This window comes from Macrotis lagotis, chromosome 3 (assembly GCF_037893015.1).
Source record: "Macrotis lagotis isolate mMagLag1 chromosome 3, bilby.v1.9.chrom.fasta, whole genome shotgun sequence".
NCBI classification, from domain to species: domain Eukaryota; kingdom Metazoa; phylum Chordata; class Mammalia; order Peramelemorphia; family Peramelidae; genus Macrotis; species Macrotis lagotis.
The window spans coordinates 282,709,540-282,731,795 of NC_133660.1; the positions used below are offsets into that span (position 1 = coordinate 282,709,540).

The 22,256-nt window shown below is 56.1% G+C and overlaps 2 protein-coding genes across 5 annotated transcripts in view; both read right to left on the bottom strand.

Moving 5' to 3' along the window:
• PACS1 (phosphofurin acidic cluster sorting protein 1) overlaps positions 1 to 5,891 on the bottom strand; it is a 78,655-nt gene extending 72,764 nt beyond the window's left edge. Inside the window, exon 1 of one of the 4 annotated variants that reach the window (XM_074231021.1) lies at positions 5,519 to 5,891. In XM_074231021.1, the coding sequence (XP_074087122.1) occupies positions 5,519 to 5,826 (308 nt within the window). In that variant the 5' untranslated portion in view covers positions 5,827 to 5,891. Of the gene's footprint in view, positions 1 to 2,927; positions 3,339 to 4,789; positions 5,099 to 5,518 lie in introns of those variants that run through there. The other 3 variants (XM_074231022.1, XM_074231023.1, XM_074231024.1) reach the window with 3 other exon arrangements.
• A 276-nt stretch (positions 5,892 to 6,167) lies between these two features.
• Positions 6,168 to 20,599, bottom strand: SF3B2 (splicing factor 3b subunit 2). Its single transcript, XM_074231025.1, has 21 exons — positions 20,402 to 20,599; positions 17,217 to 17,263; positions 17,005 to 17,085; positions 14,031 to 14,291; positions 12,773 to 12,851; positions 12,569 to 12,669; positions 11,625 to 11,721; positions 11,357 to 11,448; positions 10,944 to 11,165; positions 10,686 to 10,823; positions 10,519 to 10,599; positions 9,893 to 10,120; positions 9,190 to 9,339; positions 8,687 to 8,776; positions 8,497 to 8,604; positions 8,166 to 8,273; positions 7,295 to 7,437; positions 7,095 to 7,196; positions 6,669 to 6,768; positions 6,390 to 6,575; positions 6,168 to 6,307 (listed from the first exon to the last, which is right to left on the bottom strand). The coding sequence occupies exons 1-21, from the start codon at positions 20,550 to 20,552 to the stop codon at positions 6,236 to 6,238; spliced, it is 2,637 nt and encodes an 878-aa protein (XP_074087126.1). The 5' UTR covers positions 20,553 to 20,599; the 3' UTR covers positions 6,168 to 6,235.
• Between the last annotated feature and the right edge of the window lie 1,657 nt (positions 20,600 to 22,256).

Genomic DNA, 22,256 nt, shown 5'->3' on the forward strand with positions numbered 1-22,256 from the left:
ATTCCTGCCTCTTCCTAGATCCAGGCCCAGGGCTGGGGGCTCTTCTGAAAAGCATTGTGGAAGGATTCCTGAATCCTGGGGAGGAAGAGAGGGGGTACGGAGACCCTAGGATTTCCATAGACCGAGATGGTGGGGAAGACAAGGCAGGCAGGAAAGGGTAAGGGGAAAGCCTGAGCAGCTACCCAAGGACAGGGAAGGCAAAAAGCTGGGCATGGAACAAGACAAGCCCGGAAGGCCAAGCTTAACTGGACCCCAGTCAGGAGGATAAGACTGGCTTCTGTCCTCCTTCAAACTCTGATGTCACTGGCAGCGGCTGGAGAACAGGGAGGGGCTCAAAGTCGAGAAACCAGTTAGGGGACTTGGCTAACAGTCCAGGCAGGTAGTGAAGGACAGCCCTGGCACACTGGGGGAGGACCAACTAGCCCTGAGGCTTCAATCCATGGGCCCAAGCTGGCAGAGCTGCTGACCTCCCATGGCTGAGAGGCTCACCCAGGGCCTCATATGTGGAAATTTCTGCCCTGCCTCCCACCCCGTTCCCTTGCATGGTGGTTGGGGATGTCCTACGTGTGTGGAATAATATTGCTGCTTTTCAAAACAATGGTTAGTTTCTCTGAATTTTTTAAAATCCTTTTTCTTCGTTGTTATAAAAGATGTTTCTCTGGAAGCAAGAGAGAGGCTACCCATGAGGGTGATATAAAAAATAAATTAATAAACAATTTTTTTTTAATAACTAGGGACAAAAAGTGGCTGCCCTGACACCGAGGTTCTTGGTCTGGAAGGTTGCTTGACCTTCAAGGAGGGGTCCCACAATAGGTTTGGGTCCTCCGGGGGGCTAAACATCCCTCAGACATTGAGATAGTTCCTGAGGGGCCACATACTACAGAGGGGAGCTTTGCCTTGCTCAGGGTTCCACAACCAGTTAAGTGTCTCAGGCTGGATTTGAACTCAGGTCTTCCTCACTCCAGACTCAGGGCTTGTGGCCCTGCAGACAAAAGAAGAGCTCATATCTGACAAGCATCATAGACTGTGAGAGGGAAGAAGAGGAGATGAGAGCCAGGCCTTAAAGGATGGAGAGGATTTCTACAGGCTGAGGCTGAGATGGTAGGGAGGGCAATTCAGACAGAGGAAAAGGCCCGAGGGCAGATAGTGTTGGGGGGGGCCTCATTTATGGCTGCGATGACTTCAGAAGGCCCCTCCCCACTGCTGAGCTTCAGGTTTCTCCTCTGTAAAATGGGGGAAGAGAAGAAGGGACCCTCCGAGATCCAAGAGGTCTAAAGCTGTGCCCAAACAGGCTAGGGGCAGTGGGGTGGCATTAGGGTCATTTGAAGAGTTGAATTAGCGAGAAATTTTTGCTTTGGACACATTTGGGTCTGAACATGGCCAAAAATAGGGAAAAGACAGAAGGGACCCAGACAAGGGACACTGTGAAGGAAGAATGGCGAGGAGGAGCTCAGTGGCAGGAGCCTCATGGGCATAGAGACCGGGGGCTGGCACCCAGTCATCCAACAACTTCAATCTCAATGGTCATTGCTCAGAGAAAGAAGAAATATGACCAAACCACCTATGGGGGAAAGATTAGAGGAGAAGGGAATGGGGGGGGGGGCAGTGATCCCTGATACTCCACCCTCTGCCCAGACACCTCCAAGAAGACTGATGCTACACCCTCACCCCTGACCCTGAGGCAGTCAGCCTTGATCTCCCTCTTGGCAGTTTCCTCCCCATTCTTGGTTCTGCCCAAATGGGTCACCCAGGAAATCCCAGCAGCTGTCAGAACCAGGACATGGGCTGTTCTCAGACACCCGCACCCCGCACCCTGCAGAGCTGTCGGATCAATGCTTCCCAAGCATCCTCCACCACGTGCAAGCTAATCTCTGGAAGCCACAAGGCAGCCGACCCTGTAGGCTGGGGGAAGTCTCTGTCCTAGAGCTCTGCACTCACCTTTCTGCTACTTACTGACAAGACCACAAGATAAATGAGTGCTTTCTCAGAACCCCAGTTTTCTTATCTTCAAGAAGGGAGCAAATTCCTGGCCTCCAACGTTATAGTATTACCCAAATTGAGAATCTACATGAAAGCATTTTGAGGGAAGAAATGATAAAGTCTCATACAAAGATGACTGGAGGATCTTCTATGTAGCCTAGAGAGCTCCTGGTGTGGGAAAGCCGCCCAGAAGCCCAGAAGGCAGGGCCTCTCCTTTCGGCTAGTCTTCCAGTCTCAGGAAGGCCCCGCACAAGGCAAGCCACCAAGCATAAAGACTGTGGTTTACACTACAGCACCAGCTGGATGACCCTAAGCAGTCACCTAAGCACCTACCTCGGGAGTCTACAGAGGAGATCTCCTGAGACACACAGGCGAGAGTAATGGTGGGATCTGAAAGTCTCGTGTTGTCTCAACTGTGTGAATGGGCGAGCGTCAAGTCAAATGAGAAGTGTTGGGCCCCCAGACCACCCTGTCGCCTTTTCCTTCTGAAAACCAGAATGTCTCTGATCTGGGATATGGCAAGGACAAAAAGGAGGAGGGGGAAGGCCCACCCCAAAAAAGAAAGCAGCTAAGATTTCTACAGGTGAGTAATGGGAGCTGGAGGAGGACCTGCCCCCAGCCTCCAGTGCCCTCCCCTCCACTGGCCTTCTGACCCCAGTTCCACATTCTGGAGGGCCCAGACTGCGGCTGGGTCACACCATCCACATCCACCGCCACGCTCCAAGGGAGCCGGGCCCTGGACAGCTGAGCAAAGTCCCTCAGAGACTCAAGGTGGGGCCTGCATTAAAGCATCATGACTGTCTGTGCACGTCCTTGTCTGGCGCACATCACCCACAGAGCAAAATCCTGCCCCTGGGAAAATACAGAGAAGCCTCTGCTCTGAACACACATTCATCAGAGGGAGAAAAATGACCAAAAGAACACCTGGTGTTTATCGAGGGTTTTACCTTTCCAGAACTCAAGTCCTTCCTTCCCAACAGATGTCAAAAGGATGAATAACAGGGACCGTTACCCCCAAAGAGAAAGCAGTGAGAACCAAAGAAATGAGCATTAGCAGCCCCAGCAGAATGAAAACACCGATGTTCTGCCCCTTTGTGCACTAACAATTCTGCAGATGGAAACTCCCCAAGACTACGCACCACACGGCCTCTGCCCACACCCGCGGGTCACCCCTCAGCAGTCACTCCTCCAGAGCAGCAGGAGCCTAAAGGAAGGGTTGGAGATTTCCAAGGTTTCCTCACCTCTTGCTCTAATCAATCAAGGAATGCTTACTAAGGGAATGAATTAACTGGACTGCCTAGGCCTGGAAACACAATGAGACCCAAACTGTCCTCAGGGAGCTGCCTTTTCATCAAGGGAAACACCCAGGGCTGGCCAGAAACCACCCTCCAACCAAGCCAGGATGGGCTGAGCAGCTGTTCCCCCTCCTCCCCTCCATACCTCCCCCACCAGAACTATGCCAGAGTAACTAGGAACATCTGGAAAAATAAAAAACAGCCTGAGCCAAGGCTAAGAACACAAGAGGCCCATGGGCCACTGCCAAGCCAATCTCTATAGAAGAGAATGACCCAGCCTGGGCAAGGTCAGAGGGCTCTGGGCAACCCTCAGCAAGGACTCTCAGAAAGGGAGTGTGGCAGCTGGGATGAACAAAGCTCCAGGACCTTTCTGGAAGAGAGTCCCTGCAGACCTTAGGGGGCCACCCAGAGCTCCCCCAAGCCAAGAGATCTCAAGAAGGGGTCAACTTGAGGCCAACTTTGAGTCCTCTGGCAGCACCTGGGGGTCCCTGACTAAGTCACCAGTCTCCCAAGGCTGTTGCCACGCTCCAAGGAGACCCTGAGCTGCTAGCTCAATCCAGATACCCCACCCTAAGCCCTGGCCATCCTTCCAAAGCTGCCCAGATCCAAGGAGGTAGGAAGGGAGGCGGTCCCATCAGACCTCCTCTCCCTCCTCTAAGGAGCTCCTGCAACACAGCAGGCGAGACTTCCTGAGACAATTAGAAAACCCAAAGTAAAAAGAAATCTAAGTTAGAAGTTCCCAAATGGGGGTAAATCGATCCACAGAGAGACAGACTGTAGAAAGTCATTAGACTGACCAGGAGTCTGAGATTCACTGGGGGACACAGATAGAGTTTCACAGGCAGAGGCCCAATATTCTCTTACTAGTCTGGCAATCTGAAACCCAAGTCTTCCAAGATAAGGCAGCTCTGAAAACCCTTCGAAACAGAAAGTTCAGCAGGCCCCCTCCTTGTAGTTTCCTCATTAAAAGGGGTGCCTTTGGGTATAAACAGGGCTCATCTTCTGATTGTTCTCCATCGGGGTCTGGCCACATTCGTGGGCACAATGGTCCAGCTTGCCCCAAGTCTCCAGATCCCCCATTTAAGAAGAAATTGAATCCTCAGTCAATGGGCTCACTCTAGAGACCCAAATAAAGAGAGGGCCTCACCTTTCCTCAAACTGGCCCCCGAGGCCCCAGGGAGGCTGACTCTATTCACTGACCACCCACTCTGGCACACGCTGCCCCCCAAACCAGGGCTCACCTCGAGGGACCACCTGAAAACAGTCAGAAAAGTGTGTGATGGCCACTTCTCCCATCTGCACAAGCACAACCGACCTCCTACACACAATAAATTCAATCCTTCTTGTCTTTCTTCCAAACTCACTGAATTCAAATGAGGAAGAAAAGGCACCAGATGAAAAAGCCCCGGTATGGAGAAGACAGCCAGGACCTCCAAACAATGGGCCCCTGAGGCCTTGCTGGGCAAATGCCCGACAGCAAAAAGGGGCAGGACAACAGGGGACCCCGTGCCTACCCAACAGGGGATCTTCCGCTTGCTTCCCGTCACTCCCCTGTGCCCATCAGCAGAGATCCCGGTCAGATTCCTCTGCACCCTTCATCCCGGTTCTCCTCTCGTGTCCAGGGCACAAACAGCTAACTATCTGGTCCGGTTCACGGTCGAGGGCTCTCGGTCTACGCTCGGGCACTGCCCGGGCTGGGCTTCTGATGAAGGCCCGCCCACACGAGCGCCAGAGCAGAGACCTGAGTCAAGCGGCCAGAGGTATTTAACAATGGCAAAGTCCCCAAAGGATGCCATCTCCCTTCCTGCCCCAGTGGGCCCTGGAAGGGCAGGGGCAGGGCCCGAGACTACGGTAAGCATGACCGCCTGCTGGGGCAGAGAGCAGCTGCCCTGCCCACGCCGAGGCCCACCGGCTGTGCCCAGGCGGCACTCCGCCTCACGATGGCGGGAGAGGTGGGCAGGACCCACCAGCTCGCAGGGGTCCCGGGGTCAGCGGGGCTGCCGTGGTCAGCCTGGGCAGGGGGAGGAGGGGGCACCGCCAGGCCGGGTACGAGGGGAAGCGCCCCCCGGGGTGCCGGGCCGGGCTGGCACGAAGCAAGCTCAAGGTAGCCCTGAGGCTTACAAAAGAAGCGGCCGGAGGAGGGGCGCCCCGCCGGGCCCCGCCACCCCCTCCCCCGCAGGGCCCGGCTCGGGAGGCAAGGCCGCGCCCGCCGCCCCCCGCCCCGGCCCCGGCCCGCCCCTCACCTGGGCACGCAGCTGGCCGAGCTCCGGTCCACCTCCCAGGTGGCGTACAGGTTCATCTGCACCGGCGCGGGCGCGGGGCAGGGCCGCCCGGGGGCGGGCCCGGGGGCGGCGGGGCCCGAGGCCGCGGGCCCGGGGGCCGCCGCGGGGGCCGCCGCGGCGGAGGCGGCCGGGGCCGGGGCGGGGGGCTGCGGGGCCTGGGGCGGCGTCGGCGGCGGGGACTGGGCGGCCCCGGGGCCCCGCGGCCCCGCGCCCCCGAAGCCCCCGGGCCCGGCCGCGGCCGCGCCGCCGGCCGCTCCGCGCTCCGCCATGGTCCGGGCTGGGGGTGCTCCGAGGGCGGCGGCGGCGGCGCGGGGGGCGCGGGGGGCGCGGGCCGGACGCTGCCGCTGGGGGTGGCGCCGCCGCTCTGCCGCCGCCGCCGCCGGGGCTCGCGCACGCGCGGAGGAGCCGCCCGGCCTCGCGCCGGGGGCGGGGCTCCGCGTGGCCACGCCCGCCGGCCGCGAGGGCAGGAGCGCAGCGCCCCCTGCCGGCGGGGCGGCGGCCCAACGCTCGCCGGGCCGAGCCCCTCCCCTCCCCCACAGCGGCGCAGGCCCGGAGGCGCCCCCCCCCCCACCCGGCCGGGGCGGTCGCAGAGAAGGCAGAGGCAGGCCTGGGGGGGGCAAGGCTTTATTTACAAAACACGCGGGAAAACACAAGTCCGGCCGGGCGGCGGCTTCCAGGTTAAAACTTGAATTCCTTGTATTTCTTACTGCCCCCTCGGCTGTCCTGGGGCTGCGCCTTCCGTTTCTTTTGCTAGGAAGGAGAAAGAGGAAGCAGGTCACAGGGGGCCCGGGGGGCCGTGGCCCTCCCCGTGGGCGCCCGGGAGGGGCCCTACCTTCTGCTTGGCCGCGTGCTCGGCCACCATGTCGCTGAAGTCCTCCTTCTCCACCTGGGCCTGCTGCTCCCGCACGTGCTCCTCGTACTTCTGGGTCATGGCCATGGGATCCAGCTCCAGCTCCTCGGGGGCCAAGGCCACTTCCACCCCTTGCAGCTCGGGGGCCGGGCCCTTGCGGCTCATCACCTGCAGAGCCCTGGCGGTCAGGCCCAATGCCCCCGCAGCCAGCCCGGCCCGGCTCCCCCCCCCCGTGGTCACCCCCGTGCTCCCCCCGCTCACCGTGGACATGTCATAAATGTGGGTGGACCCCATCATGGCCCCACCCACGGTGGCCGTCCTCTTCTCGGGGAGCACCGTAAACAGCTGTGGCGTCTCACTGCTGCGGGGAGAACGGGGGTCAGCCCAAGGAAGACCCAAGTGCTTGGGTGGAGGTCCACATTGACCATAGAGGGATTCCAGGTCCTCTGGCCCAGGTCTCTCCCAAATTCTAAACTTCTGCCATCAAGTGTGAGCAGCTGAGGCCCCACAAATCCCCCCACTGTTCTCCTTTGTAAACCAAGGATGACACCCCCACCTCGGCCCCAGGGTGATAGTGAGGATCCTGGCTCTCATTTCCCAGGTGATACCCGAGACAGCGTGCCAAGCACCCGCCAGGACGGGAAGGGAAGGTGCCTCCCCCCCAACCCAGTGTGGACGACTGCTCACCCATCCATAGCCTCTTCAATCTTCTTTTTTCTTAGTTCTATCAGTTCGGGGGTCTCCATCCCTGCTGGGACTGATGAAAAGCCTCCAGGGGTGATGAGGCCACTGAGGAAAGGAACAAGAGGCTGCATAAGCAGGGAACCCAAGAAGCCAGATCCCACACCCCAGGGCCCAGCCTCTCAAGAGGAGGCACTTTTGGACACCTGTCTGCAGGGGTGATGAAGCCCGTTTCATCAGGTTTATCTTCATCACTCTCTTCCTCCTCCTCCTCCTCCGAGGATTCCTCATCAGAAGGCTCCAGCTCCCCCCAGGGTGTCCGGTCAATCTCCTCTTCCTCAGTCTTAGTCTAAAACAAGAGACCAGAGAGGCAGCTAGGTGGCACAGTGCATAGAGCACCAACCTGGGAGTCAGGAGGACCCGAGTTCAAATCCAGCCTCAGACACAATTACCTAGCTATGTGACCTTGGGCAAGTCAAAAAAAACCCAGATAAACTAAAACAGAGACCAGAGGCCCTCAGAGGAATGAGGAACCCCCAAGAGACCCCCCAAAATCCCAGAGCTCCCCTCCAGGAGCCAGCATATGCTGATGGTGGCAATACCAACAAGGGCAGCCACATACAACAAGGAATTCTGCCAGGAATGATCCCTCTGTGGGGATCATGGGCTAAAATCAACTCAAAAAGGGAGAACACTGAAAATACCAAAAATTATAAGAAACACAGGAGGCAACTTATGCCTGTCCAGTGACTAGAAGGCAGATCACCAACCATTGGAAGCCCTGTCATTAGGCAGAATAGAGAAAACACAGACGGGCAGCCAAGATGCCACCAAGGGAAGGAAGCCCCCCCCCCCCCATCTGCCCAGGCCCTGTAAGGTGACCCATTCAAGGTAACAGTGCAGATGCCACACAGGGAGCAGACACCTCAACTGGCTTCTCTCCAGGGAGGCAGAGGGTCTCTGTCAGCCCCGGACGACTGCTTCCAGTTGGGGCATCTGCTGGGAGAGACCCCTGGGGGAGTCAAGGTCCAACTTCCCAGCATCTGCTCTTGAGCTCTGCCCACAACCGAATCACACCTGGAATTCTGCAGCATTGGTTCCAAACACATCTCCATACAGCGGCTTCCCAGTCTCATCCACAGGAGGTTTGCCCCAGCCCCCCGCATGGTAACCAAACGAACAGCTCTGAGAAAGGAATGGAGGGGAGGGGGCAGTCAGCGCCCCCTCCCGGGGCTGCCCAAAATGGGGAGGGGAAGCTATTGTTCTTGTTCAGCCTGCCACCCACAATGACTTCATACAAAGTTGTGTCATCCCTGGACTTTGGGAAGAGACACCCTCCCGGAGGGCAGGGCCTGGTGCACAGGCACTAAAATGAGCAAATGGGGTGAGGAGTGAGCCTGGAAATTACCTCAGGAATGGGAGAATTCAGTCCAGGGATCTTCAGGTTGGGATAGGAAGGGGGAGGCCCATATCGCTGCATAGCAATCAGCCATGGGGGCGGAACTTTGTGGGCGTTCTGAGGATGAGAGATTGCTGTGAGCCCCCACCCCACAGCAGAGACCCCCACCCAGCCCAGCCTTCATTTCTTCACCACTCACTGGTCCAACTGGCATCCCCAATGAAATCCTCAACTCATCAGACAAATCTCCAGGCTTCTTCTCCTTCAACCGAGTCTCAAACTCTTTCCCCTGGGGAAAAGAAAAAAGTATTATCGGGAGCACCCTGACAGACAGGCAGTGAAGGCATCTGGGAGGGAGAGAGTGTGGGAAAGAGGCGGCAAAGTCCCTCTCTGTACAGGATACGGGGTTCCATTGAAGGGGAACTGATCAAACAGGGCTGGCTGGTTTTATTTACAGATTCTAATCACTAATCATTTCTGTTTTTGCCTAAAGAAAGGGAAGGCAAGGGAGCCCTGCCAAGGACCAAAGATGATTCTCAAATATATTCCAAGGACCAGGGAGAACTTAAATTACCTTTCTCTCATCCCCCAAAGTCCAAAATACCTACCTCCTAAATCCAGTTCCCAAAGACTCAAGTTAAAAACACCATCCCCTCCCTCCCTAAAATTTGGACTGAAACCCTCTGCCGAGGCCCTGCACACCTCATAGTAAAGGTCCCCATGAATCGTCAGCTTCGGCTTGGTCTGCCACTTGAAAAAGGCGTCATGCAGCTTCTGGTAGTCAATGTCAATCTTCCCCATCTTGGGTCGAACCTTCTCTCGCATTTTTGATTTCATGGTCTTCTGTTCTTCCTGTTGGACAAAGAATCAGAGTCAGAGCCATCCATCAGGGCCTGTCCAACCCTTCCTATGCTCTTGGCAATACGTCGGTCAATAAACTTTTATTAAGAACCCACGTGCCTGACACTGCAAAAGAAACACGGTCTAGGAGCCCCACAATCTACGGGGACATGGAGTAAAGTAAAACATCTGTTGGAAATAAGAGAAGGCATTAGGATGAAAGAATCAGGAGAGACTTCCCGTAGAAGATGGGACTTCAGCTGGGTCTTGGGACACAAGCCTGGTCCTGTCTGCAGTATACTGGGCTCCCTGCACTCCCAGCATGCTGGGTGACAACCCGCTTACATATCAAAGGCTTCTGAAGGTCAGAAGAAAAGGTCAAAAAGAAGCAGGTTCTAAAAACAAATACTGGTCATCTCCTAGTCAGGAGTTGATGAGCATCAGCACAGGCAGAGCCTGCTGGGACGGGAAGGGGGCGGCCCCAAATCCAGGCTCATCAGCCTGCCAGAGCAGGCTCTGGATTGGGGGGGGGGGCCCTTCCCACAGGAGGGGCGACAGCTCTTACCTTCTCCTGTAGAGCCTCCCGCATCTCCTGGATTCCTGTCCGTTTGATAAAATCCGGCAATTCAAAAGGTGGCTTCTCAATCCCCCGTTTGCCCTGTAGGTATTTGCGCTTGAAGCACCAGTGGCGTGGCACAGGCACAGAGTTCCTTGTGGCCTTCAGATGCACCAGAAGCTTGGGGTCCTGGGCTGTCACATCATGCATCTCTACCACATCTGGCCGGGCCACTAGCTGGAAGGTCCAAATGGAGAGGTCAAATTAGCTCCAAAGACCCCAAGAAGGGAGGAGTGCTGCACAGGTCCCTAAAGCCATTTGCTGTCTGCCAGACCCTGATCCCGCTGGGCAGCTAGGAGCTAGCCCCCCTCCCTCTAGTCCAACCTGAGCCCATCCCAAGAGAAGGTGCCTTCATCTGTTTTTCTTGTCAGTGGGGTGATACATCCCCGCCCCATGCCAGCGAGTTGACCTCCCAAAAAGTGACGAATGTTTTCCTGCCTCTCTTTGTCTGGGCAGCACCCCTCTCCCCTCCCATCCCCACGGTCCCATTTTCCCAGTTCTCCAAGCTCAGGCTGGCCCCACCTACTCCACCAGGATCCCTCCTGCCCCACCCATGCCAACACCCCCAGACTCACCTGTTTCAATTCAGCCACAGTAAATCGGTTCATCCTCCGCAATTTCTTCTTGGAGAGCTTGGGAGCCTCAGGTTTCTTCTCCTAGAGTGGAGGAGGAGTCAGCCTGAAGTTACCACCCACCCCAGGGCCCACCCAGGCCCACCCTCCAGTCCCTCCCACCCCCTCACCTGCTCGTCATCACTGCTGTCATCATCACTGTCCTTCCGCTCCTCCTCAAAGCCCTTCTTCTTGGGGATCGCAGAATTTTCTAGCTTGTCTAACTTCTCTGGCTCTTTCTCTTTTTCTTTCTTTACATCATCAGTCAGCTGTTAGGCAGAGTAGACAAGAGGAGAGACTTTTGCAAGCCCTAAAGGCACCCATATCCCCCCACCATTTCCCGCTTCCACAGGTCCTGACTACTTCTCCAGCTAGGGACCATTCTGTACCTTGAAAGCTTCAAAAATCCTTTTAAAGAAGATAAAATTGGGTTCATAGATCTCAGGCTCCTCAGTCACATACTCAATCTCTATCGCAGCAGGAGCGTCTGAGCCGCGGGGGCGAGACGTCTCTTTCTCACGACCCCCCGGACTCCCAGAGGCTGCGGCTCGGTTTGATGTCGAACGCTGGGGCTTCTTCTTCTTCTTGCGGTTCCGTCGTTTTCGATTTTTCTATGAAAGAGGGAAACCAAATACAGTCAGAGTCCAACCACAGCTCCTCAGTCCTTTCCAACATTTGTTCAAAGACTTGCCCCCCCCCCCAACCCTCCTGCTCAGGGGTTCCTCTTCATGCAACCCTGAGCTCCTGGGGCAGCTGCCCTGGGCCCCAGCCCTCCAAGCCATGAGCCAGCTCTGGCACATACCTCCTTCTTAGATAACGAAGCAGTGTCTTCCTCAGTCTCAGAAGCTGAGACTCCCAGGGACGATCTGGTGTCTGTCTCCATGTCTTCTTCGTCTACAAGCCAGAAAGTAAAGAGCTCAGGGTTCTATTTCCCAAAGCTACTACCTCCTACCAGGGAGGATAGGCAGGAGAACAGAAAGAGGGTCTGCCAGAAACTGGGCCCTCTCTCCCTGCAGGACCTCTCTCTGGCCCCTGAGACATCGACATCCCTCTCAACTTATGACACTTACCATGCACCGAGATCAACTCTTCCTGTCGAATCTCCTTCAGCTGTAGTATCTTCTCCAAGGCCTGGGGTATCTTGGGACCCACACTGGGGTCATCCGTCTGCCAAAGACACTTGGTAAAGAGGGGGTGTGCACAGTGGTGTCCCTTCGGCACCCTCAGGCTTGGAGAATCGTGAGACCCTCAGATCCACAAATCTGGGCCATCATTTGAAGGTCCTCCCGAACCTCAGACTGTGCCAAGTGACCCTTCCCTCCCTGTGTCTCTGGGAATGCTGACAGTAAGCCATCACTTGAAGGTTTGCATAGGCCCCCAACAACCTGCAACCCAGGTCCTCCTGAAAACGTTGCCTCCTTTACGCTGAAGACGCGAGGCCTCTCCTGCCCATTTGCCTCCTCCAACCCCAACCCTGCCTTCTGCATTTCTCTGGGTTCATTCTTCCTTAACTCTGTAACAACCAACTGGGAGCCCTCCTAGTCCAGTGACTGGACCATTCCATTCTATGTGTGAGTCTGGGCCTCATTTGAGTTTGTGATCTCGGGGTGAGCACTAGAAAGCTCCTCAGGGGGTCACTGAGCCTAACCCCAGACAGGCAGCTATCCCATCTGCCTGGAGACCACTAGTGCCAGGGAGCACACAGCCCTCTCTTTTGGGACAGCTCGCACTATCAGCCAGCTTCCCTCGCTCTGCCTCTACCCAATTCTCACCCTCTGCTCCCACCTGAGGCATCTTCCCCCACACAATGGAAAATAGCTAAATAAACCCAATTCCTTCAACTCAGTCGAGGTTCATAACAATGAGATAAAGAAAACGTCCTGCCTGAAAAAGATCTCCAAGCTGAGGCAAGAAGTGATTAACAGGGAAGCAAATCCCGGGCTCTCTGACCCCAGAAAGCATCCATCACAAACGGCCCCTTTCCTCTATCCAGATCAGAAGCCCCAAACCTTACCTCTCTGTTTTCTTCTCCTGGAGGGGGAAGGGGACCCCGAGGCCGGGGGCCTGGAGCCCCAATAGGGACACCAGGGGGTGGGGGACCTACAGGAGCTGCAACTGAGAGAAAGAAATTCATTGTCAGAAGAAAAAAATAACCTTCACACTTTTTTGCCCTTTCTGTCCACCTCCTCAAATACCCTTCTCTATTCCAAGGTCTCACCTCGAGGAGTCATTGGGGGCCGAGCCCCGATGGGGCCCATGTCTGGTGGGGGCAGCGGGGCCATCTCCTGCTGCCGCTCCTGTTCCAGGTAACAAGGGAAAATATCAGACAAGGTTTGCAAAACACCAAGACTTAAGAACTCAGGCCCAGGTAATGCCCACCTCATGTCAGCCCATGCCCAGAGGCTCCTCACTGACAAGATTGATAACCCCTTGTCTTTGGGCACAGTCAAGGTGAAAATGGTTCGGCCCGCCTATCTCTGTTAGGAGAGCTGTGGGCCCCTTTTTATTTTTCAATGAAGAGAAGGGAAAGGGAGAAAAACAAATCCTCACGAACTGAAAATAAAGCCACACATTTGGCAGAGAGCCACTAGCAAGCACATTTTTTCACTCAATACTATTGTAACAGAGCACAGGAAGTCGCGATCCCAGGTTCATCCTCCACCTCCCAGGGGAGAAGTCAGATCAACCTGCAATCCCTACGGATCTGCCACCCAAATTAAGTAAAGACACAATGTATGCTCTGCTCCCACACAACTGAGCATTTTCTTACATCATTTTGAAATATTTCACAGTCCGTTCCTAGCTCCATAAAGTAAATCTCTCTTCCTCTCCCCTGGGCCCAAAGGCCTGGAAACACAGTCAATATCTGGGATGGGGGCTCTCTGGCCCAGGCCTCCAAGAAACACCTGAGGCTGGGAACGAGGATGAATGATCACGGTTCATAACCAAGCAGTATTTTCAAACACTTCTCATCTGCCCTGATCTATGTATCAGTGTCTATACTGTACAGATAGATGAAGCCGCTGAGGTTCTAAGATGTGGGACTTATCCGGGGCAACACAGTGGCAAAGGCCATGTCTTCCCAAACCTCAGATTTTGCTTCACAGTTCACACTCAAATCAGGGGCCTTGTTTTTCTAGTATCTTGGACACTGTATTTCCATCTAAATAGGTTCTTTTTTTAATTCCTGCCTTTTATTTAACAATTATTAAAGAATCTCTTCTTCAAACCTGCTCAAACTACATAATGCACCTAGAATGGTTAAGACCAGGAGAATGTGCTGAGCTGGGAAGGGCAAGAGCAGGAGACAAGTGCTTCTGGGACAACAGAAGGACGTTGCCTGGGCTTGAGCACCTCATGATGACTACACCAAACTGGCAGATGAGGCCACAAAGAGCCATGCTGCCACCTCAGGAGCTGGTGCTCTCTGTCAGGCCCCAGGCCACCTTCATGCTCCCCACTGTACTTGGACCCACCTGCTTGGCCCGCTTGGCCTGTTCCTCCTGCCGCATCAGCAAGGCAGCCTGCTGCTGGGCCAGCTTCAGCCTCTCCTCCTCTGACAGGGCCACGGGGTCAGCTACCCGCATGGGAGGTGGGGGCCCCAAGTTTGGCGGATGTGGTCCTACCCCCATGGGGAAACCAAGTCCTAGGCCTGGTGGTGGTGGGGGTGGTGGGGGCGGCGGTGGCTGCAGTGGGGGAAGCCCCATTGGTGGAGGAGGCAGGGGGATTCCAGAGAGCTACGGAAGAAAAAAAGGTCTGAATGAGAGGAAGTGTTGTCAAGGGACACCACTGAGGGAGCCTGACAAGTCAACGCTGTTTTCTTCATCATCATCATCATCATCATCATCATCATCATCAAACCATTTCATTTTTGAATACTGAAAACATAAAAACTACAGCCTATATAATCAGAAGCTCTTGGGAAAGACAAAGTCCCAGGACCAGAATGTTTGAAAAATCCAAGTCAACACTTGGAAGAGTGAAAGTGTGCCTAGTCCCACTGCCCAGATAAGGATATCAAGGCTCAGAGAGAACATGAGCAGACAAAGCCCAGCACCCCTCTGAAGCCCCCTGGGTTGGGGCTGCTTTGCACCCTGCCATCAGCCAAGGGTCCCTTGGGTGGCTCTCTCCAAGGCTTTCCAGCTTAGTCAGACCTGCCTCAATTAGCAGCCCTTGAACAAGAGGCAGCCCACCAGATGACAATCCTTCCTGCACCCCAGGAGCACAGTGGCCCAAGGGAGGCCCAAGCCAAGTTCAACATGGCAGAGGAGAATGAAGATGCCCATCCAGGCAACCTGGATGACAGGGTGGAGGAGACACAGAGTGACAGGCTCCCCAGAGCCAGGACAGGGTTCTGATTCTGGCTGAAAAGTCAGGTCACTAATTACGACAACCCTAAGCGAGGCAGAAGCCTAAACGAGGCACTGCATCCAGGTGAGTGCCCAGACCTGGGTGAGTGGTGCACGTGACAAGACTTCTGGATCCTGGGATAACACTTGACAAGTAGATGTGACAAGCAGCATAGATCCCCTTTATCTGGCTCTCCCCTGGACCACATCAACCACCTCCTAACTGGGATCCTTTTCGCCCTCCTCTGCCTGGCTTCTGTTGGAACAGCCTGGTCCCTGACTCTGGACCCCTTAACCTTCCTCCCAGAGCAGTCTCTGGGCTGGTCTTCCCATAGGATATTCGTCACCTCCCAGGTTTTCTGGGCCTTGACCCAAGCCAGGCATCCCCAAAGCCACGAATCTTTCCTAGGAAGGCTGCCTCCACCTCTTCAGCAAACACTCCCTTGCCTCCCTCATTAGGAGGCCAAGAATCTGGCCCTTCTTTTCTTCCTTGGGCTGGACACACAGTCTAGTACAAGTGGCCGCTCAGAAAGTGACTATGGTGGGACGGATTAAGCGAGGTCTGCTCTATACTCTGCTCCTGCCTCTATGACCCTGGACAAGCCATGTCCTTAAGGCTCCTTCCTCCAGCAGCCCATGATCCCGTCACACGTACACATGTGCTTACAGACACAAAGACTCACATGCTCACCCTGGAAGGGCAGGGACCCCAGGTTTCCAGGGCTCCACAGCAGACTCAAGTCCCAGGAAGGGCCCCTCAATCTGGAAAGCCCTTCACTGGCTGAGAGGCTCCCAGCAGGTCGAGAATGGCCTTCAACCTTTCTCAGTGGCTACACAGGTCACAGAGAGGATGAGGACGTGGACCTCAGTGGGGTCTAAGAATGCCAGGCGGGATGGAAATGCAGGATTCTAAGTGACAGCTCACAAGACACCCCTTCTCAAAAGCTCTCCATGGCTCCCCAGTCCTTACAGAATGATAACAGCCCCTCACACTTTCCTAAGCCCTTAGTCTGGCATCCAAGGTCCTCTAGGATCTGGCTCGACTCACCCACAAACCCCCAAATGACTAAGTGACTATTCAGCCAGCACTGGAGTGACAAGAGCAAAAATAAACCCATGCAAGAACCTAGACTTCTTCTAAACATCTGAGTACATGAAAACAAAAAGATACTAAATAGATACAGGTCACTTAGGAGAGGAGGGGAGAGGCCTGGCTCACATCAAGCTTGCCGCCTCTGGAGTCTGGGACCAAAGGTCAGGAGAGAGACTGGCCCTGGTCCAGAGGTCTAGATGGAAACCAAGGGTGCTTGGGGGCTGACCTGGGGCCTTGGGGAGCAGCCATCAGGGAAGAGTGGGGAGGAAAATAGGGAGAGAGGGTGGGGGTTATACAGGAAGGCCCAAGTTCTAGAAAAGGAGACCAAACAAATGGAGGAACCATCAGACAGGGGAAAAGCTCCAGAAGGGCCAAGCCACAAATTCTGGGGATGGAGAAGCTCAGCCAGATCAAATTCTGCAGAGAGGCCAGGTAGGATAAGAACTGGAAAACTCCCCTCCAGGGAGAATAGCCTGGCCTCACAGGTCACTGGACTCCACTGTGCTGCCTGCAGCAGGCCAGGTCAGAGGTGCCGGTCCCGAGTTTCTCCTGCCACTCTGGCCACTTCCACACGCAGAATGATTTTTCTAATTGATGCTCCAAGTATCGGAGTATATATGTTTCCCCACCAGCACTCCCCCCAAACTCTCAAGAAAATCTAAATCCATCTACTCAAATTCCCTCCTCAGAGAGAGGTGAAATCCATGATTTACCCGAGACAACAATAAGCAATGGATTACATAGACTCAGATTATACAGGCAGGATTTCAAAACCACCCTCCCACCTCTGAACTTTTAGGGAGATCAGTTCCACCGGCTGGGTCTCTGGGAGATGGCTTTGCTGGTCCCTGAGGTCCCTTCCCATGTTGACATACCCCCGGCTAATGTCTGCTGGGTCCCCTCCTGCTTCTTGGGGATCTTTCTTTCCATTTCCACCATCTCCCAGCCCAAGTGGGACAGGGCACCCAGGGCTTTGACCTCACCCCATGATCTTCTCTCCAGACTCACCTGTGCTGCCATTGGGGGAGGGGGGGCGGTTTTGTCTCCATCCTCGCCTCTCAAAACTGGTCGATTCAATACGACACCCGTCTTGGATGAATGAGGGAGGGAGAGGACAGAGAAAGATCAAGTCACAACAACTCCAAAGACACATCCTCATCTATTCTCCCTGGACGCAGACACCCATTCTCCTGCCTCCACACCTCCTGCCCACCACTGACCTGTCGGGTATAGGTTTGGAGTCTCTCCACCAGCTCCTCTCGGCTTCCTGAGGGGTCATGGGAAAAGAAAAAGAGATTAGTTCAAATTGAAAAAAAATGCTTAGTAAACAATCCTGTGTCCCAGGCAACAAGCCTTGATAAACAAAGATTTTGGAATTACAGTTACTACCCTCAAAGACCTTTCATTATAGTAAATGGGGTGGGGGGACACCAAATGTACTTCATGTGATCAGTTCAAAAAAGATTTCCAAGCAAAGTGTTCTAGGAAACTTGAGAAAGGACAGTTCCACAATGCCCTGGGACTCCTTGCAATGAAAACCAAACAATAACTAGAAATTTCCTCCACTTGACCCATCATCTCCAGCCTCCTCATCTTTGCATCTCTGTCTTGCAGAGTCCCCCACAGAGCCTTCCTGAGCTCAATGGCTAAAAGGTTTCTTCATCTGTCTCCTTAGAGCTTTCTACACTCCCTCCCTTGGGCTACACTGTCCAGCATTCTGCAGCAAAGGCACAATATCCCTAGACACCCTCTCCAGGCCCACTCAGATCTATAGAACCAGAGAAGAGCTCAGGAGCAGGTGGGAAATACAAAGAGATCTAGACAGAGAGAAGGGACACTAGGGCAACCTAGACCCAAAAAGGTCACTAGAACCTCCCTAAGAAGTAGATTCTACAATGTAACGACTAACAGATTGCCTTCTGGGGGTGGGGTGGGGGTGGGAAGCAAGATTACAGGGAAAAAATTGTAAAATTCAAAATAAATAAAATCTTTCAAAAAAAAAGTACGTTTTATTTGCTCTATCCTCTACGAAGACTTTGGATGAAGAGGAACCCATCAGTTACCAAGTAATCCAACTATTACCTCCAACATCAAGTGTAAACTTGCTTCTTGAACCTTCTTGACCCCTCTGAGATTTTGATTTGAGAACAGCTGCCCCTTTCCCCAGCTTCTCTTCAAAGGGAATTTATACGTGGGGTGTCCCCTTCTCAGCCATGCATTTAGAAGATCTCATCTGTCCTCCAGCCTGACAGACAGCACCCCCCCAATTCATACTGGCCTTCTGGGCTGCCACATCAGCCAGATGGTCATTTTTCATGACTTCCTCATCCTCTCCTGGTGAAGGGCTAAGAATTTACATTTCTCTCCACTGAATGGCGCCTCATTAGATTAAGCCCAAAGCTTTGGCTTGTCGTGATCTTTCTAGATGCTATCATTCAATAGTTTAGCTCTTCCTTCCAGCAATGTCATCTGCAAGTTGGCACCATCTGTGCCTTGATTCTTGCCAGTGACTGGAAGTGTGAGCAGCCAAGTCCCAGTGCTCTAGGGAACTGATGATGCTCCAAAGTCGGGCCACAGTTCAGTGGATAGACCTCTGCTTTTCTGCAACAACTGGCCAGGGTTTGTCAAGTACCTTACTAAACCAAAATAAACCGTTCTTGATGAGACTCCTCTCATCTACTGGTCTACTAATCCCATCCAAATTAGGTTAGTTTGGCAAACCCAGGCCTCTGTCTTCTTGACTTGTGTGTCTAGAAGTGGAGAAATGATCTCTGGCCTTAAATTCAAGCAGGAGTTTGGCTGGGTCTCTAGTGTGCAGCCTCCAATCTCTTCCCTGTTTGAGACTATGTCCTTCTACAAATCTTGCAGTTTTTCTCTCCTTCAAGATACCAGATAGCAGTTCATCTCATTTGCCTGAACTTTCCACCACCTGGGACAGAGCTCACCCTGGCCTGGTGCCCCAAGCTCAACCTGGTCAGCTGGACACTCTCTCACACTCTCTCTTTCTTCCCCCTCTGGAGTATCAGCTGCCTTTAAGCCACTGTTGTAATGGCAGGGAAAACCAGAGCTGGTTCTGCCCTGTGGCCCTCCCTCTGTCACCACTGTTCCATCGGTTCCCAATATTGTTTTGACTTGAAGCTTGACATCCTGCACTTTCTTCACTAGTCTCAGGGCCTGGAGCTTGGGGCACCTGCTGTGCTGTGTCTCTCACGGCCTTGGGCACCGTTCCTCTAAGCAGTCCCAGAGCGCTCTCTCTCTCTCTCTCTGGAAAAACCTCTCTTTCAATTGAAAGGAAGTTTACTCATTGAAAGAACTACTGGTGGAGCCCAGAGGTCCACTTGGTAGACCCGTCGTCTCCTACGCGTGTGGAACACCAGAACCTGCCCCCGGCTGTGCCAAATACATGTTGGAAGATGGAGTCGTCACCTCCTCCCGTCCTCCCGGTCCTCCCTACCATCCCTACAACTGGGTGAATCTCCTCGTTACTTAGAATCAGATTCGGAAACAAACCGCCCCTTGTTGGCATCTCTATTTTGGCAGGGTCACAGTATCGTGAAGCCATAAAGAGCCGATGGACTGCTAAGGAAATAAACGCAAAGAAGCGCAGCCTCTCCTGCGCAGAGGTCACCCCGGCCCGGCTCCGAGCTTCCCCACCCCTGGGTTGTGGGGTTCCCGATGCGGCTCCACCTTCTTCAAGCATCCCGCTAGCTCTGGCCTGTTGTTTCTTTCTGAATCGCACCGCAGCCTCGGGGTCCCCCCCAGGCTCCGTGAAACCCCAGGTCAAGCTGGCCGCAATCACCACAAGAGCCAGCAAAGGGAGCCCGAGGGTTGGCAGAGTGCTGCCCAGATGTTTCCTTTGAGCCGTGGGGGCGGGGTGGCCTCCGGATGCCCGGGTGGCGGCTGAGGAAGCTGAGAGCCCCGAGGCCAAGGGACTCTGGGGGTCCGAGGTCCAGCCCGGGCCAGTGGAGGCTGCAGCGTCCAGGCCTCCGTCCAGGCGGGGGTCTCCCCAGTGCCCCCCGCACGGCCGGTCTGGCCGGCTCCCCACTTGGCAGCGGAGGACACTGAGGCAGGCGGGGCCGAAGGTCCTCCAGAGCAGCCCGCACGGGCGCCCCCGGGGGCCACCCCCAGGCTCCCCCCAGGCCCGGCGGCCCACCCCTCGCTTCCGGGCAGTCGGGGCTCCCCCCGACCCCAAGGGCAGACGGCCACTGAGCCCCCCCTTCCCCGGGTCCAAGGAGCCCCCCGCCCCCCGCTCCGGAGGCTCAAGTCCCGAGGGCCCCGCGCAGGAGCCGCCCCCGGCCCCCTCCCAACCTCGGGGTCTCCCCTCCTCCCGCCCCCCGGCTCTCCTCCGCCTCCGGGCCTCCCGCGGGCCGCGGGCCTCGGCGCCGGCCGGCCGGCCGGGCCTCACCTTGGATGGGGGCCCCGATCTCCGCCAGCTTGGCCTGCAGCTCCGCCGGGGCCCAGGCTCCGTACGGGGCGGGCGGCGGGGGCGGCGGCGGCGGCGGCGGCGGCGGCAGCTGAAGCTCTCCTTTGGGAGGCTCGGGGTGCTCCGCCGCCATCTTAGCGGCAAGAAGGCGCGCGGCCCAGGGGACTGAGGAGCCGCGGGCTCCCGGAACTTCCGGCGGCGACCAATAGAAGTTGGGGCCGCGGAACGCGGGGAGCCAATAGGGAGGCGGGGGGGGAGGGCCGCCGCCCGGAGCAGGCCGGGAAGCGTAGTCCAGCGTCGGCGGGAACCCCGCGAGCCGCAGGCGGAAAGGGCGCGGCGGGCGGCTGAGCCTTCTGGGAGTTGTGGTTCGGCGCGAGGAGAGAGCGCGCCTCGCTGCCCCGCCCCTACGCCGAGCCGCGGCCAGGAAACGGCCCCAAAGCTCCATGGGAAATGCAGTTCCGCCGCCAGGGCCGCGCCTAGTGCTGCGGCCTTAGAGGCCGGAGGGAGCCCGCGAGCTTTGTGCCCCGCGCGGGCATCGCGGCCCGGCCGGGCCCCGAGGGGCTTGGCGGGGAGCGCGCGCCATAAGAGCCGAGCTGCCGCATCTCCGCCCCTTCTCGGGGGATGGGGAATAAGGGGGGGCCTGGAGCGGGCCCGAGCCCCCCGCTGGGCACGGCCGGTGGCGGTGGGTGCAGAGACCCGACCGGCGGCTGCGAGGAGGGGAAGAAGGTGCAAGGAGAAGGGCGCAAGGGCGGGAGCTGCCCGGCTGTGGGGCCTTGGGGTGCAGCCCTGCCCAGGCAGTCTCATGCCATCTCCCACCGCTGCAGCAAAGGCGCCCACATCTATGACCCGCTTCTCCAGCCTTAAGGCCTCCAGGTCTTCCCAAGTAGACAAGGAGCCCGAGGCCAGGGAGGCGTGGCGGGGGCCCCGGGTCACCCACCCGGGTCGCACGGGGCTCGGGGCGGCCCCAGCAAGGACAGCCTCCAGCCCCGCTGGTGGGAGGGCAGGACTCGGGGGTCCTTGGAGGCAGGGAAGTGGAGAGATGCCCAACGCTGGCACCAGAGGGGTGGGCAGGAAGAGCCGATTCAGGACAACACTGCTCTTGTCTGTGGGGAGCCGGCTGAGCCTGGGCCAGGCACATTCAGGAGCTGAAAGGAGATAGGGCCAGAGCCAGACCCTCCGGGGAGAGAAGACAGACGGGCACACTGAGACCGGCACTATTTGGCCTGGCCCGGCCTGGCCCCCCCACAGAGCCCAGCTCCGGCGCCCACCCCCTCCGGCCCCACCCTGGCCTCGCCCGAGATGGCCCTGGGAACAATGCCCCCTCTCTTCTCCCCAGGCAAGTTTCTGGCCCTCCACCTTATCTAGATGATAGCAGTCCGAGCGGGAGGAGACCTCAGGGCTAGTCTAGCCCCAGCATGTCCCTTTGACAGAGGTCAGAGAAGTGAGGTACGGCCATGGCAGGGCACAACTGAGACCCGAGGCTCTCACCATCATGGCAGACCTCAATGAAAATGAGCCAGGAGGAAAACTTGTTCGTCCGTCCGGGCCTCTCACGGGCCACAAAAAAGAAGTTTAAGTTTCAATGTGAGGCCCGTAGGTTTGCAAACCCCAAGTCGTCCTGAATAGGGAGCCCACAATGACCCAGTCCATACCTACCTCTGGCTCCCTCCAAAAATGGCTCCTGAGAAGCAGCCCCTCCCCATCTAGCTCTGAAGCCAGGCTGTGAAGGCGGTGCAATGGGAGGGGGCTGAACTGTAGTCCCAGGACCAGGCTTGGGATATCTGCTCTGCCCTTCACATTCTCTGTCTCCTTGTCCTCAGTTTCCTCATCTGTAAAA

Excerpts from the sequence above, each read along its gene's own strand:
- SF3B2 (XM_074231025.1), bottom strand. The coding sequence starts at position 20,552 with ATGGCGGCGGAGCACCCCGAGCCTCCCAAAGGAGAGCTTCAGCTGCCG. Across the intron at positions 9,340-9,892 it reads GGGAGGCTCTACAGGAGAAG|GAAGAACAGAAGACCATGAA; the intron begins GTAAGAGCTGTC and ends TTTGTCCAACAG. Across the intron at positions 6,769-7,094 it reads ATTGAAGAGGCTATGGATGG|CAGTGAGACGCCACAGCTGT; the intron begins GTGAGCAGTCGT and ends TTCTCCCCGCAG.